General features: G+C 42.4%; 2 protein-coding genes across 3 annotated transcripts in view; one reads left to right on the forward strand and one right to left on the reverse strand.

The window, feature by feature from the left end:
* Positions 1 to 1,959: 1,959 nt before the first annotated feature.
* Positions 1,960 to 5,951, forward strand: SNAPC5 (small nuclear RNA activating complex polypeptide 5). The gene is made up of 3 exons (XM_054042548.1): positions 1,960 to 2,115; positions 3,914 to 4,003; positions 4,656 to 5,951. Exons 1-3 carry the CDS (start codon positions 2,026 to 2,028, stop codon positions 4,755 to 4,757), a joined length of 282 nt encoding a protein of 93 aa, XP_053898523.1. The 5' UTR covers positions 1,960 to 2,025; the 3' UTR covers positions 4,758 to 5,951.
* A 2,206-nt stretch (positions 5,952 to 8,157) lies between these two features.
* MAP2K1 (mitogen-activated protein kinase kinase 1) overlaps positions 8,158 to 17,176 on the reverse strand; it is a 62,872-nt gene continuing 53,853 nt past the window's right edge. For both annotated transcript variants that reach the window (XM_054042546.1, XM_054042547.1), the window contains 4 exons: positions 16,819 to 16,883; positions 13,782 to 13,843; positions 12,604 to 12,649; positions 8,158 to 11,178 (listed from right to left, as the gene is read on the reverse strand). In XM_054042546.1, the coding sequence (XP_053898521.1) occupies positions 11,065 to 11,178; positions 12,604 to 12,649; positions 13,782 to 13,843; positions 16,819 to 16,883 (287 nt within the window). In that variant the 3' untranslated portion in view covers positions 8,158 to 11,064. The remainder of the gene's footprint in view (positions 11,179 to 12,603; positions 12,650 to 13,781; positions 13,844 to 16,818; positions 16,884 to 17,176) is intronic.

Raw genomic sequence — 17,176 nt, forward strand, 5'->3', positions numbered from 1 at the left:
AGTACTAGTGCATTTGGAACTATGGTGATCTATGGAGGAGTAAGGAGAAGTTTTGCCTTGTAGCAGGACCAAATTAACTTATGGGTCCTTTTACACTTTTAGAATTATAAGGTTTTTAAATAATGTGTTTTTAAGATTCTTTGACAAGTGCCTTGAGAAAACCATTGCATATTCAAGTGTTAAGTAGTCAACCCTTTATTCCCCCATGGGAAATGAAGGACAGAATGGTTTTGAGGACAAGGCATAGGAGTGGATGGTCCAGAGAGAAATTTGACTTCGGGCTATGCTACAGACTTGTAATTGAAAACAAATCCCTCACTTTCCAAGGCAAGATATTGTTTATAAATATCTTAATATCCCTGCCTCAAGCTTCTACAATAGTATAACATTGTGTTTTGATTATCACCAAGACATTTTCAAGCCTTAAAGGAGAGAAACAAAAGCTAAAAAAGCCTCGTTATTCACAGCCTCTTATGTTTTATATCATCCCTATCCCTTTTTAGCAACATCTGTTCTTTTACAATCATGAGAGACATTTAAATGGTGAACTTTCAAAGGATTGTTAATTTGACCTTTACAAGAATAGACAGAATCATTTACTCACTAAAATAGTAGACCTATGATTGTGGGCAGTGTAAGTGAAATTTTTCCACCTGTTTCCATGCTGATCAGACCCTATGTTTTCAAACAGACCTAGGTTATAGTGCGCCTATGCTCCCTGTGAAGCATGCTCTGGCCAGGTGAGGTCAATACACATGATGTAAAATCTTCCTCTTTCCCCTTACCCCATCATTTGGGGTAGGAGTCATCATCCAAGCAGTTACCATGTTTATCTGTTTGAGGCACCTGCTTACTATCTTTGATTCAATCCATCCATTACTTCCTTTGCTCTCCTCTGAGTCTTTCCTCTCCTTCCATGCTCTCTTCACCATATCCCTTTATAATATAATTAATGGAGATATCCCATCTCCTGGAACTGGAAGGGACCTTGAAAGGTCATCGAGTCCAGCCCCCTACCTTCACTAGCAGGACCAAGTACTGATTTTTGCCCCAGATTCCCCAAGTGGCCCCCTCAAGGATTGAACTCACAACCCTGGGTTTAGCAGGCCAGTGCTCAAACCACTGAGCCCTTTCATTCAGCCAGTGTGTCTGAACCAGTGAAATCCTGCTTCCCAGATTTGGTCAGCCACATCACGAACTTCAATTTCCATCCTCCCAACCCCTTCATTTGGCCATCAGTCCCAGCCTGTAGCGAAGACATTTTGAAAACCGGGGCGAGGGAGGCTCTGAACCTCAGTTTAAAATACTCAACTAGAGGCTGGTGAAGGGCCTGTAGCGGTGGGCTCGCTGCTGGGTGAGCCTGGCCCTAGCCTGTCTGGGTGACAGCTGCTACTCGGGCCACCACGACAGCGATGGAACCTGCCCCCCCTGACCAGATTCCCGCTTTGATCGGGACAGTCCCGATATTTGGGGCTTTGTCTTATATAGGCGCCTATTACCCCCCACACTTGCTGTCAGGTCCCCCGACCCCCCCCCCTTGCCCAGCACGTGGAGCAGCCGCGGGGCGGGCCCAGAGGGGACGCGCCAGACACACTGGCAGCTGCACGGGGGCGGGATCCAGTTTCCCTCAGGAAGACACGACGGCGCGTGCACTGGGGGGGGGAGGGGCAGCCTGAGGCGGGCCGGGCTCCCCCTGGCCCCGTGTCCCCGGCTCAGCCGGCGGCGGCGGTCTGTGGCCGAGCCTGGCGTGGGCCCCCGGAGCCGGCGCTGTCACCTCGATTAGTGGCGCTAGCGACCCGCCCCGCCTTTCCTAGGGGGCCGGAAGCCGCCGAAGCACTTCCGCCCACACCCGCCGGCGCCTTTCCCAGCCGCTCTCCCGCCGCGCGGCGCTTAGGAGACGCGTCATCGGCCTGCGCCGCCCGCGGGCGGTTGGAGGGGCGGTTGGGGGGGAGGGGCGAGGCGAGGCGCGCGCCGCCGCCAGGGGGCTTGAGGCGGCCGGGCCGGGCCGGGCCCCGCGCGGGGAGGATGCTGAGCCGCTTGCAGGAGCTGCGGAAGGAGGAGGAGACGCTGCTCCGGGTGAAGGCGGCGCTGCACGATCAGCTCAACCGGCTCAAGGTGAGCGGGGCCCGGGCCCGCCTCCCCGGGGACCCTCCCCCCGCCCCCGTGTTGCCCGCGCTCGGGGCCGAGCGCTGCGGCCCTGCGCCGGTGCCTGCGAGCGGGCTCCGCCCCCCCATCCCGTGGGCTGCCTGCTTCCTGCCCCCGGGCTCGTCTCCGCCGAGGGCTCCCACTGACCCCGCCCGGGTTCCTTCCCCAGCCCCCGGGCGGGGCCTGGCCTGGCCTAGGCGGCTCGAGGTCGGCCCGGTCCCCGGGACTCGTGACAAGGGTGCTCGGCCTAGATGGCCACTCTTGTGACGGGGGATGTACAATGTTAACCGGTGAGCAGGGCCCGCCACCTTGCGCGTCACCCTCAGGCCGGCCAGCTGCTCGATTCCTTAACCGTTTAAACGGAATATGTTAAAATGGTTTAAACCCTTCCTCTTTAAAAAGTATTTACATCTCTGTTTCTAACTGTAGTCACCCCTTAATCCCCCCTCTCAATGTACAGTCTCTTTGAAGAGAGACATTTTAGACCCCCACGCAGAAACTTCTTATTTTGCATTGGTTTGTGTATTCCCTTATTTTCCTTTTCGTTATTTTTGTCATACAGTATACCGTTTGAAAGAAGAAGTGACATTATGATGTAGTTAGCTAGATTTTTACGTATGTCTTGAATAACTAAAAATACTTTAAAAATTGGGAGGCATGATTGGTGGTTAGAGCAAGAGTGTGGGAGTCAAGACTCCAGCATGCTTTTCCAAGTGATTCATTCTGTAAACTTGGACAAATCGTTTTCTTGCTTTATAGCTTCAGTTTCCTCCTCTTTAAAGTAGAGATAATGTCTTTGTTCCAGAGGTTTTGTAAGGCTTAATTCAGTTGTTTTTAAAACACTTTGAGATCCTTGATTGAAAATGTATATGTGCAGAATACTAAAACGTAAATTATTTTGGGCTTTGACAAAATTATTTGAGTGAAGGCTCCTTTCATTACAGCACTCAGGAGATAGCTTGCCATGACCTATACAGCCTTTTCATAGCTATTTCCTGCAGCAATTGTTTGAATGCCGTAAAGTTTTGCAAGGCAGAGTGTGACTGTCTGTGAGATGCCAAGACTGCGGTATGAGAAAGGTGACAGAATTATTAATAGACAATTCACCCAGGGAATGCACTGATCATATATCATTTCCGGCAAGGGATATAACGTCTTTCAGAAGCATGCTGGTATGTGCAGTGTTTTCAGCATCACAGTTTTCAGAAGTGATGTCCGTCACTTTATCACCTTTAGATCTCACCATATTTAAAAAGATATGGTATTGTAAAATTAACTTCAGAAAAGCATGTGAGCAGAGCAACAAAGCTCTGCTCAGTTTGACATGCTTTTTTGTATGTATCAGAAATAGATTAGACTTGTCAAATACCAGTAAGCGAGTATAAATATGCCACCCAGTATGTAGCAGTCTGGTGAATAGCTTATATTCAGACTTGCTTCCTGTTTTCTTCATATTGTGTTAAAAGTAGAATTTGTAATTTTAAAGGTATTATTAACTAGTAATAGTTCCTATGCTGTGGGCTGCTCCACAAGACAAATGATACGGAACCTGGTGTGTAGCTTCATCTTTGTTCAGGATATATAGTTCGCATCAAGATCATCACAAGAGCTCTTAACAGTAGGTACTATGACTTCAATGTATTGGAATTTACCTTCAAAAGGCTACTTTGTCACTCTTCAAAACCAATAAATAGAACTTGAGTGTATCTTGCTAACAGGCACAAAGAAATAACTGCTGGAAAGATTTATTCCAATATCTTATTTCTAGGTGGAAGAGCTGGCCCTTCAATCTATGATTAGCTCCAGAGAGAAGAATGTAATGGTCTCTCCACCAGGTAACACAGAGGAGACTCAAAAAGTAAGGAACACTCTTGCCTTTTGACAGGAAGAAGGCTCACTCATTTCTCATGTAATACTACACAGAAGCATAAGTATCAAAGAATATGAAAGCAACAAAATATTATCTGTTCTTGTTCCTCACTCTATATGAGGAAGTTTCTGGTACACATTTTACGTAGGGTTCTTATATTGTTACACTACTCACCACCTAAGAGACCAAATAAATGATTTCTCCCTCTTTTCCTCCTAACAACACCAGGTTGTTTCTGGGAGTTGGATTGGGAAACACTTGCCTTACATTTACACAGTTTTAATTCACAGTCAGTAAAGCTTAGCATGCTGTAAGCAAGGAAGTATAAACTTTTGCTGTAACTTTGTTTAGCCAGGATACTACAGGGGGTGGAAATGTGGTGCATTGTCAAATAGTAACTCTTTGCTAAATATATGATCAGGCTAGAACTAGTTAAAACTATGCTGTGGAGAAGTTGCTGCTTACCAGCTCAGTGGGTCCAGTACAGAAAGGTCTCTCTCTAAAAAGGTTGTTGAGGTTCTGAAAGGTGAAGCTTACTTCATTTTTTATTAGCACTGAGATCCTCAGAGGGAAGATGCTATAGAAGTGCTCAGTATTACTATCCCTCTTGATTGATAACTTGAACTTGTTGTTGTACCAGACCCTTGGGCAGATGGACAATGAGACTGCTATCAATCAAACTGAATTACAGCTAAGTATTCAAGACCATGAAGAGGAAGAGGAGGATGAATCGGACTCCTGAAGGGGGGAAAAATGGGAGACAACTGGTGTTATTTATCCTAGACTCAGGAAATTTCCCTTTGTTCAAGCAAAACTTCCCATCAGATTCTACTTGGTGCTGTACACAGATATGAACTACATAAATGAATGAAAATTACTTTTGGAGGGTTCCAGTGAGGTTAGACTGGTGGCACAGATGACACAAGCTTGTCAAAATCTTGTTTTGGATGTTAAAAGAATGAAAAGTTGTTGCACAAATATGTAGCATGATCCCTTTTACATTTAAAGCCTAAAATGTAGTTTACTACTTGTTTGTATATAGGTGGGAAAAGTTAATGTAGTTAACTAAACTAATTTAGTGCATTAAAAGCAATAACTATTCCAACTGTAATTCCACAAAAGTGGAGATTAGGAAATTGCAGTGATCTAGGTAACGAAAAATGATGGCCCGTCCAGAATTCATGTAATGTTATACTAATAAGTTAGTGTTGCACTTAGCAGCAGACAAAGCATTTCCTCTCCTGCTGACTTGCAGATACTAAATCGCTGCAGCTGATTCTTGTATCATTCCTTAAATAGATATTAGAAGGCATAGAAAACCAAACTTGTGTTATGCTGCTAAAAATAGAAAATAAAAGTAATATCTTAACTGAGACACCCTTGTCAACCTCTCATACTAATACAATGTTTATACACTAGATTTTAAAAATCTGGTTTATAAAATGTGTGTAAAGCATTCCAGTATTGATTAGGATTAAGCTTTAAAGCTCCTGTTGATGTCTCCCCTAGCAATACTAGTCCTGCACAAGAACTTAGTAGAAAACCAAATAAATGTCATTTTACTTATTTAACAAATGGGGAAGGGGAAGTTTGCAATATGTTCAGTGTCCTAGATGTGGTTATAAAACATGATCCAACTTCTAGACAGCTCCTGCCCCTGATTGTAGGAAAATATTTGAAGAACGACTGTTGGCTCTTGGTTAAAGCTTAGCTATGGTTTGTAGTTATGGAAACTAACTTTTAGAATGTAGGTATAACATCTTCTGTTGCCTGGCTCTGAGTGTAATTGAAGTTTCAATCTTGTATAGGAGAATGATTTGCAGGCTTTTCCCCAAACTCATCAGAGCTGGGGGGAGGCTAGCAGAATGTTTCTGGGCCAGATATGTCCCAACTTTAGGTTAGGATATCAAAATAAACAGATTGTTTTTGAAAAGTGTATACTCTTGCACACGTAGTTTGTAAGGGTTGTGGGACATGACCTGTGTCATTCCTTTGTTTTGTAGAGGTGAGTATATTTGCTGGCACTTGATCCAACTCTTTCCCCTTATATCTTGAGACAGCGACCGCTTGTTGCCCTCCTTTCTCTTGCCTAAACTCAAGGCAAAACATGTTCTGTAACAGTTAGCCTTAAGCCTCATCTACTCTGGACAATTTTGACATGTTATTGTTGGCTGAGTGTCTACACACACTTGCTGCCGTTTTAAAGGCATACTTGATACCACGTTAGCCTTGCCCTGATGAAGTCTAAATAACACTTGTTCTTAGCCTATGCTTGGTTTTAAAGTTGTGGTGCTAATGCTAGTAACACTAGCAAATTAGCTTACATGCTACAATTAGGCCTCCTGCCACTGAGGCCATATGCAGTTGAAGTGGTTAACATGCTGCTGGCTGTGTGGATAAGTGTTGGCAAAATAGAATTTACGTGGTCTGAGAGTTCTGGGCCACTACTACTGTACATATGATATAGTTTTCTACTGGAGACAGGACCTTAGCTTGGACCGCTTTTAAACTGCATTTAAACATGCTTTGTACTATGGGACCAGACAGTTTGGATTTGAGCGAGTAGATGGATACAGCATTAGCAGTACTGATGGCTGACCTGCTGTAGATGGATGGAGGCAGACTGCCATCCTCCTTCTGCAGCATTTGATCTTGCTGAACATGAGAAACTGAGGTAGATGGCAGGAGTCCTGGGCAACGTGGTAGGATGCTTTGCGTCCTTTCTGAAAGCATTGGCTCAAAGCCCTAGTGATGGAAAAGCTGCTCCTTAGCCACCAAATGCCTTACTTTGAGTATCCTCCAAGGATCAATGCTTTGTACACTTCTGCTCAATGTGTACATGGACTGTATTGCCAACAATATGCAGATGAACACAGCTCTACCTTCTCTCTGCCATGTACAATAATGCCACTTTCAGCAAGTTAGTGATTGGATGAGACCAGCTCATGGCTGAACAAAAGCTGGTTGAAGCTGAATCCAGGCAAGACATGTGATGCTGATGTCAGAGGAAAGCACTGAGTTTGCAGCCACTGTCCAGTCTCCTTTGGTTAATGATACATATACACAGTTGATCAAGTCAGTTTGCAGTTTAGGAGTGCTCCTGGATTCCTTGCTGATGCTAAGCTCTTCCTGAGAATGAGTTGCTTGCTACCGTGTCCAGCTGTTTAAATGTCTGTCTTCTTCTGGTGGTGGATTACCTGCCCTCAATAATGTATGCATTAGTCACCTCCCAGCTGGGCTACAGCAATACAAACTATGTGGACATGAAGCAATCAGCCTGCAGGAAACTCCAGCTATTGCAAAATACAGCAGTGCAGCTACTGTGAACACATCAAACTTGCCCTCAGCTCTACACTGGCTCCCCAAGGAATATTGTGTCAAAGTCATAATTCCAGGACAAGGACTGTGTTTGACATCTTTGCTCCTCAGTCACAATGTAAGTGTCTCTAGCGAGGGTAAAGGTTATCTGTGCAGGAAGTAGCGCTTTCATGGGGGCTAGCCAAAGATTGCTGAATGAACTCCCACTGGACCTACCCCATCATAAACCTCACCACCTTCCATTCTAAGGCCAAGGCAGATTTTTCCTTGCCTTCACTAATACAAAAGAGTAACTTAAAAAAAATATGCTCAGAGTATTTTCTTTGTGACAGAATAAATCACATGGCTTATTTTACATATATCCTAATATACATCGAAGGTGCTCAGATACTTGATGAGGCTAGCATAAACTTGAACGGGCTAGAACAGTATTCAAATCTAAAATGAGTTTAACTGATTCAGCCAGTGTTGACTGGGCCCTCTCTAGTTGGACAGTACTGGATGTATTTGGTGTTCATAGCTACAGTTATCTGACAGAGTAATATCAAGAATGGGATCCAATTTTAGTTTTGGTTCTTTGCTTTTAAAACCCCATGGGATTGATACTCTTCCAAACTTCAGCCTCGCTGTATAAGAGCTTGGTCAAGAGCTGTCAGTGCTTTTACCATAAGCCTGGGTAGGCTTGGCAGGATTCCATTTTTACAATAATTTCAACAGAGGTTTATTTAAGAATTTTTTTCCTATTTTTATCTATTTAAATTTTCAGTTGAAGGAAATTACAAGGCAAGGATTAGACACTTATTGAATGACAGTAGACATTACAATTCAAAAAGTTAAAGCTTTATAACTGTTAAAACACAGATTGTGAACATCACATGTCAAAATATACAAATTAAATATCCTTAAATCAAACTAAGTTCTCAAGCAGCATTTTTCTTACTTTGCCTGTCTGTAAATGTCTATCAATGGAAATATGTTTTCATCTGTGTGTAGGGTGAAATTGTTTGACACTTACCGATGAAAAAAGTCTAATCCTTCCAAGCCTAAGCATAGTATGTCTTGTATACCGCAAAAGGTTTTCTACTTTTCAGTGTATTTTTTAAAGGTCAAATTAATTTGAAAGACTGTGTATGCTGTTCTTAAAATTGTTTCCAGGGAAAGTTATTACTGATCTTATACCTATTCTATCCCCATCATTCCTTGATTATAACAGAGTCCAGATGGCCAAACAGGTTCAGATAAGGTAAAGAGTGATCCAGATCTTTTCCCATTCCTCTTAACAAACCTTTCTCAAATGTTTAAGTGTGGGTGATCTTTAAATTCACCTGCCTGTGCACTTCCGTGTTGCTGCAGAGACAGAATGTGTGATTACCACAAGAAAGGCTGTCTTGAGTGTTTTTGGCCCAGCTGGAACCAGAAAGCTCAACAGTCTGTTCTCATAAGATTTCCCAATCACTTGGTTTTTGGTGGGGTTTTTGCTGTCTTTCTGCAGAATGCTCTCTCACTGCATAGCACCAGAGGCTCATAGAAAGGGCTACACAGTTTCCTCTGGAAAAAGGACATTTTTAAAACAGCTGAGCAAATATTAAACATGCAACAACCCTCACAAAACAATGGGGTAGGGATTGCTTTAAGCTTTTAGCAGTCAAAACTGGCTTCTTAACAAGAAACCCAGTTGACAATGGGAAATGGTGCCCTCAAATGTCCGTTATTTGTTTGGTTTTCTGGTGATTCAGTTAGCGAGTCTGTGCTTGTTTACACGGGATAGTATTTCTCACACTAGTCTCACATATGCAGGCTTCGTGCTACATAACGTGGGAGAGGTCAGTAAAGTGTATACAATACAGGGTCACGGTACACATCAGACTGTTGGACAACACTTGCAAAATAGCACCTGACCACACCGGCTAAAGAAGGGCAGAAACAAAGTCCCTTATCTCCCACAGGAGCAGGCAGAATTAGAGGGGATACTGCCTACCTACCAGATGCTACAATTGAACCAGCATCTGATTTCACACAGCAGGTGCAAACTGCAGCAAGAGGAACATGTGATTACAAGAATGGCCATACTGGCTCAGACCAATGGTCCATCTAGCCCAGTATCCTGTCTGACAGTGGCCAATGCCAGATGCTTCTGAGGGAATAACAGAACAGGTAATCAAGTGATCCATTACCAGTTTCTGGCAAACAGAGGCCAGGGACACCATCACTGTCCATCCTGGCTAATAACCATTGATGGACCTATCCTGCATGAATTTATATAGTTATTTTTTGAACCCTGTTACAGTCTTAGCCTTCACAACATCGGGCAAAGAGTGCCACAGGTTGACTGATTGTTGTGTAAAGAAATATTTCTGTTTGTTTTAAACCTGCTGCCTACTAATGTCATTTAGTCACCTTTAGTTCTTGTTATGAGAAGGAGTAAACAACACTTCTTACGGTGCACATTGGCATCACAACATAGGCAAAGGTTTCAGCACAGGGCTAGAGACAAAATGTAAACTGAAGGCCTGAGCCTCTACCTACTGTGTAAGAAAAGAGTGCTGTGTTCAGAAATAGGGTATGTGATGCTGTTAGAGAGACGCTAGTATTGAACTCCTTTTTCAAGTTGACCCAGGTGAGTGCACTATGTATGTTGGAAAAAGAGGATTGGATTCCAGTTTACTTCAACATGAGACAGTGAAAAGTGAGGAGAAAAGCCTATGTGCGCTTATGGTAATTGGAAGGGGTTTATGTAACACAATAGTATCAAACAGGTGCTTATTTCCTGAAGATATTTAAACAGTTGTTTCATGTTATGTGTGCACCCACTCTACAAAGCTGTGCGCTCTGTCAGTTAAATTCCAATTATTCCCAACTTACACTGAAGAATTTAAAAATACCCGTCCTCTAACGAAGTTACTTGATAATATATTTATTAGTATAAGAGATTAAACTGCTAACCATCTGAAAGAATAAGTAATAAAAAGGATTTTCATACATTTTAGACACTATACACACAGTTGTCATAAGTCTTCTTTAGCTGGGTTAAAAGGAAGCAAGTCTGATGCACTTTTAGCTCTTGAGTCTATAGGACATTCAAAAAAAGCTACTTTTTAAAAAATACCAATTAAAGGAGACATACTACTAAACAATCCCAAGTATGACAGTACATTTAAAAATAAATAGAAATATAAACAGAAGTCTAAAAGTAGTCATGATGCTTTGTGTTTCATGGCAATACAGGACTCTTCTCAGTTAAACGGGCAAGAGTTCTCTACACAAAAGCAAGATCAGAACCATTATGACTAACTTTGAGATGCACCTTTTGATAACAGCGAAAGCATGCTTGACAAATATTGTTTAGGAGGATCTCTAACAACCTTGTATGGGAGACTAGATAAGCATGATTGAAGTACAGTACCACCAACTTACAAGGAATCCTGATAGAGCTCAAACAATCTGGGACTAAGTAGCCCCAGTGAGATTTCCATTACAAAAAATATCCAAGTTCACTTAATCAGCAAGCACTATAATTTCAACATCTCAAACATTTTGGTCAGTAAAAGTAATCCAATACACCACCAATTAATTTAGGACAAAAATTTAAAACAAACAGGATTTGGCACATGCTAGAACAGACTTCCTTCCTTAAGAGGTGAAATACATATTTGAACAGATACAAGCTTGAGAAATGAGACCAAAATAGCCTTGTTTTAAAAGATGTACAGTACAAGATTTGCTGTCAATATTCAAATTCCAGCAGCATGCGTGGGTGTACTAGGCTGGTTGAGGCCTATAGTCGAACAAAGCCATCCTGCAAAATCCACTTCCTCAGCTTCAGATCTCTTAATGAAAACATGAATCTATAATAAAGAGACAGAAGGAAAGAGAATGAGCTGAAGAAGATAATGGGACACAGATTAAAACAATTAAACATGTTAAAAATAATTAACATGGAAATTAAACTTTTAAAGTCTAATTTACTTCACCATTCATGTTGTTTGTTCTTTTATTTTGCATTGTACTCAACATGATCTGATTAGAACAGATTAGTTCATTTCATTTTTCAGGTCTTCTACGCTAGTATAATGAAGCAATCTGTGTTGCAAAACATTCTTGAGGAACTCCAACTGTCATGCGACATATATATAGTGTTTGGTTACAAAGACAATCACCTTAGTATACAGTACATTTGAGTCACAATTATCGAAGATAGGTAAAGTCATACAATGCACTAAGTATTATGCCTTAATACATAGTGTTACATTTCTGCTCTATTAAGTGGTGGAAATTATCTGGTTACCTCTTCACATCCATGATTTACAGTTGGGAGAGAGGCAGTCTTAATTCATCTTCCCTTTCTGCTGCAGACTGAGGCCCTGATCTTGCAAGTTACTTTGCATAAAGTTAATGGAGTCTGCCCAAGCAGAGTAACTTTGCAGGATTAGGGACCATGTGCTGCAAATTCGCTACATCCTTTGATGTAAGCTCTTCTAAAAATACTCTGACAGTAAAAAAGGAAAGCTGTATGTTCCCCCAGTCCAAGATGTTCCAGTAGATAATGACCAGCCACAATAAAGGAACATGCACTTACTGTCTCTTCCTCTGAAGATAACCAATATATTTTATTAATTTAATTACTAAATTAAAGCAAAGACCATTCTGTTTGCAGCTCATTTAAATAGTGAAAGGGAAGTTTAAGAGGTAAATAATCTGTCCTCATTGTAATTAACAAATATCAGAAAGATCTTTTTATTAAGATACTAGTTTTAAAAAAATGACAGAACCTATCATCACCCAAATTAAGGACCTAAAACAGCTAGCTAGATTCTCAGTCCTGCTAAGGTCGCAGTGACCCACTAGAATAGTGCAGTGACCTTAAAGCTGCCTTTATAGGGTAGCTGAGGATTCTTGCAGTGTGGGAGAATCCTTAAATAGCCACCTTTTGTGTCAACTCTTCCTGGCCGAGGAGGTGGGGGGGCTGTTCTTGGGGCAGGAAGGAATAGAGCTGGAGCCGGATGCCATCCACCAATCCCAGGCTGGCAGAATTTTCCCTAGGAGACTGTTCAAACTAACTTGTGCTAGGAGCCAGTTTGGTGCCCTGCTGGCCACAGGGTTGCAACAAGTGAAGAGATGGCTTACACCAATCTTTGCCTTCCTCTTTGCTTAGGTGAGCTGAGAATTCTACCTAGGCTCTTCCGACGGACCAAACCACATAGAGCTACAGTACTGGGTTATCTAATACGGGCCAGAATCTCTTAATAACTGAGCAAAGAGCTTTTACTCACCATGAGTTGCTTCAAATCTGCTCTCTCAGCTGGATTTTTTATTAAGCTAAGAAAACAAAATGTTAATAGAAAATGTCAAAAGCGTTGAGTAATTTTCTCTTGTCAAGGACACGCTTTACCAGCAGGTTGTGCTGAACAATTTTTCAGTGTCCTAGCTAAGTTTTTCTTACTGCACCTCTAAGCATTACTATACATTTAAGGGTCTAAGCAATTACCGTTTTTTAGGTGTTCATAAATGGGTAGTAAAATTCACTCTAGGCTGCAACTTCATATATGAAATTATCCTGGGTGTTGTGCTGTATGTGTGTTCTTGTGGGGGCAGGAATACATGACAGGAACCCAGCTGGCAAGGATTCCTGTGATTTCTGTGTTAAAACTGAATTTTCAGTCTGCAAAATATGGATGTTTCCAGGCCTGCAAATCCCTTCCCCCAACATCATCCTTCTGACTGAGAAGGAGCAAGGGGGGGGGGATGGGACCCCTTTTGAGCCTCCCAGCTGGAAGGGGCTGGTAGGACTGTGTGTTTTGTGAATGTCCCCTATTCCCCTTGGGAGCTGAAAATGCTGCAGCTCCAGTTAGTCAAGACACCTCAGCCCCAAGAAATAAGATTTTGGGTTTGTTAAATATGTTAAAAATTAAATGTAATTTTTCAGGTGTAAAGTTTCCACAGGAAATGAATCCACACAGAAAACACCCAGTTCACTACAAGTTTGATCATTGGCGTGCCTACATGGGGACACAAGTTTTGCATAACTGGGGAAAGTTCTAGTGTAAATAATCACCGTGGGGAGACAGGACCAAGTACTAAAAGTGTGGATGATTCAGTACCTGATTCTGCACCCCTACCTGCTGGGTATAGCACTTCCTAACCTGCAAGCCTTCAATAGGATTATTTATGGCTGTAAGCACTACACCCAGCAGTAAGAGTTTACAGGATCAGGCCCCAAGTTTGTACTCTATTCCCTTTTGCAGTTGACATTACATAAAGACCACTGAGTCCTGACTACGTGAAAACATTTGTTCACAGCTCCACAAAGTAGCAGCATTCACATTTGAAGAAAGAACTAATCTCTTAGCTTTGGGATCCTTTTAAAGCAAATACATTTTTCTGACTAAAAGCAAAACTGATGTCCCACATATGGTCCCCTGGAAGCTTAACCACCTCATAAAACACTCACCATTTGTTCACAAAATCTTGAAATTCAGGACTGAAAACACCACTGGGCAATTTTGGAGGAGGCTGGAAATGAAATCAATGGTAGATTAAAGCAAAAGGAATGGAGTGATGCTCTTACATCTCAAGGAGTTGATTATTTTTGTGTTATAAGTCTGTATATAGCTTGTTGGGCCCAGTGGTGTAACAGCAACACTATGGCTGAGGCGTTGGAGCAAGGACAAGATGACTCTGGCTTTCAGACCAGTGGAGATTAGATACGCTGACACGTGATTTCAGAGAGGAAACCTGCTATCCTACTACACTTTACAATCAAAACACTGGCCAATTTTTGGAATGTCATTAGCAATGGCTGAACTATAGGTGCTCCGGGGACAGCTGGCCTAAGGGGAAATGTTACCATATTGCCTATTATACAAACTGGGACATTCTCCATTTGAACGTTTAGAGACGTTTTCCCCACCTCTTGTGAGAGCCCAGGCAAAGAGGAAAAGAGCTTCTCCACTTTGTGACCCAGTACAGTGGAGTCATTGTGCTCTGTGGAGTCATTGTGCTCTGTGAATCCATGAACTCTGAGGGCTAGTGTTGCTTCATGCACTAGTCTCTGCAAAGGAGGTGGGGCCAAAGCTCTGCCCCAAGTCCACAATGGCCAGCAGAACTGGCTGGCTGCAGAAGGGAATGCAAGTTGCACCTGCTTACACTAGGATTCTTCCCTCACATTTCCTGCTGTTGCCACAGCTGGTACAGCTCCGCCGATGGTGGCCAAATAAGGAGCGCTCAGGTAGACAAGATGCTGCCGTTTTAAGTTCTGTGTTTTCTAACCCTGCCTAGGATGAGTCCATGTGACACATTTAACCAGAGGCTTCCTGAGTCTTTCGCTAGTGTGGGACTACTCCCAGCTGTCCCTAATGATAGGCAGTGATTCAATGCCATAGTCCAATCTTAACTTACTGAGCATCTTTATTAAAAGAAGAAAGCACTCCCACCTGCATTACTAAACAGAAGGAAGAGTCTGTTTTTAAAAAGTTACAAATGAACACTAATGTCGCCATGTTAGCTATATGCTCCTCACCGCAGTTCCCTTCTCTGGGAATTTTACCTGCCAATGACGGACCCAGATGCTGGTAAGCACCATGCACAGCTCTCATTAATTTTTCTATGTATAAGCCAACAACAAGGGCTTCAAGCAGCCTTACAGCAAGTATGTACGGTCTAATTCGATTTGTATCTATCGCCATCCTCCAGTGGGGGTGGGAGGAGAGGCCATTTACGTATCTTTATTTGCATAACATTTCTAGCCTAATTTAAATATCCTGCCACAGGGAATTAGTACAGGCAGGTTCTGAATTAAAAATCTTTAGCTAAAATCCAAGCATTTTGGTAAGATAAGAGTTATTTTATGTAAAGGTGGGTAGACACTGCCTTCTCCTCCATGTTGTTAACTACTGGATTAGAGTTAAATCTACACACTTACACATGTGAGTAACTGTGCATAAGAGTAGGCCCATTGAGTTCAATAGGGCTACTCCTGTGCATTAAGTTACTCACTAGTGTAAGTGTTTGCACAGTCAGGGCTTTAACGTATTAAGTACGGCAAAACCAGCTGTATTTCAAGAATGAAAAAACCATATACTTAGTGTTTCCATGGCAATGCATGTGCACTCATATTTACTATGGAATGAGAAGTGTTTGCAGGGGCCATGGGCTTGGCAGCAAGTCAGATTTTGAAACTTTTTTATATATATAGCTAATGGAGTACAAACATGAAACATCAGTAAACGCTTATAAAAGACAGAAGGCATTTTATATGCGAGGAGGATGAAAATGCAAGTGTGCTCGTGCACACGCGTTCATTTGTATCCATAAGAATGCCACTCTCTATCCCAGTGTCTGAAGACTCAATGCAGCTACGAATAAGAGCTGAAGCGAAATATCAGCCTTGATGTTTTAACATCCTCATTTTCAGTCCAAAGCACAAGATTCTGCAATGACACCCAGTGTTAAGTCTGCTCGACTGACCCCAGGAGAGGTATTGTAAAGCTCTCTGAAATAAGAGCATGAGAGGAGTTCTGTCTTTTAGAAACGGATGCGGTAGCACAGTGGTTCTCAAACTTTTTTACTGGTGACCCCTTTCACACAGCAAGCCTCTGAGTGCAACCCCCCTTATAAATTAAAAACACATTTTTATATGTTTAACACTATTATAAATGCTGGAGGCAAAGCGGGGTTTGGGGTGGAGGCTGACAGCTCGCGACCCCCCATGTAATAACCTCGTGACCTCCTGAGGGGTCCTGACCCCCCAGTTTGAGAACCCCTGCAGTAGCATAACAGTAACCCAGGTAAAATCTAGAACCCAAGGAGAACCAAACATCAATGCTGACTGGTAATTATGAGTGTCCTAGAAATGCCTATACATGAATCACCAGTAATCATATTTAATTTCTTTGACTTTGGTAGTTAGTAGTTTGTTGATCCCTTGGTACTGGGATTTCTCTTGTTCTTTATGGCAGGTCAGCCCTTGCCAGCACATAGAAGAAGATGCAATAAAGACATAAGCACTGGAATTATGAGAGTTTAGCTGTAGTTGGGGAATTCAGAGACAACAATTATAGCGGTAAAACAAACACAGGGATAGTTATGCAGGCACTTGATATTACACTTTGCCATCCTCTCTCCTAACCACATGTGTCATTGGAAAGCCACAGACCTATTTAAAGCCTGATCTTCAGTTGCAATAGATTACACCAAATTTATCCCAGGTGTAACTTCTAAAGCCCTGCAAATCCATGGATATCAGCTTTATATCCGCAGACCATTTTTGCAGATTGTGGATCGGATGCAGATACAAATTTTGTATCCGCGCAGGGCTCTAATAACTTCATTCAAGCCAGTGCATTTGCACCAGGGATGAGTTTGGTCCACTGTGTTTTTAAAGAGAGCTAAGAGGCTTGGTTTACAATATACACTTAAAAAAAATGAACCCCAAAATCTTGAATTAACAGTTTAAAAGGGAGTTCTGATAGATGTAAACAGCTGTTTACCTCATTGACGATGTAGTCCAGAAGTTCAAAGATTGCCATTGGAGGCCTGCTGTCTGGTCCATAGGCTACAAATGGATGATATATATTAACTGTTTGTAAAATAAGGTAGAAATACATTCAGTCTGACAATACTCGGTTTTGCTCTTCCAAACACACTGTCCCATTGGAGAAGGGTACAGGCACAGGTCTGTTTGACAAAGGCAGCAAAGTTCTAATAGCTTCTTTCTGGGATCTCCATGAAGCTGGAAGGAGACAGCATGAATCTGGCTTTCCCTCTTCTCCTCCTCCCCCCGCCCCCAACCCCACCTTTGGGCTATGTATTCTTCCCATCAAACCCATCCAGCTTTCACATGCTACA

This window comes from Malaclemys terrapin, chromosome 10, assembly GCF_027887155.1.
Source record: "Malaclemys terrapin pileata isolate rMalTer1 chromosome 10, rMalTer1.hap1, whole genome shotgun sequence".
NCBI lineage: Eukaryota > Metazoa > Chordata > Testudines > Emydidae > Malaclemys > Malaclemys terrapin.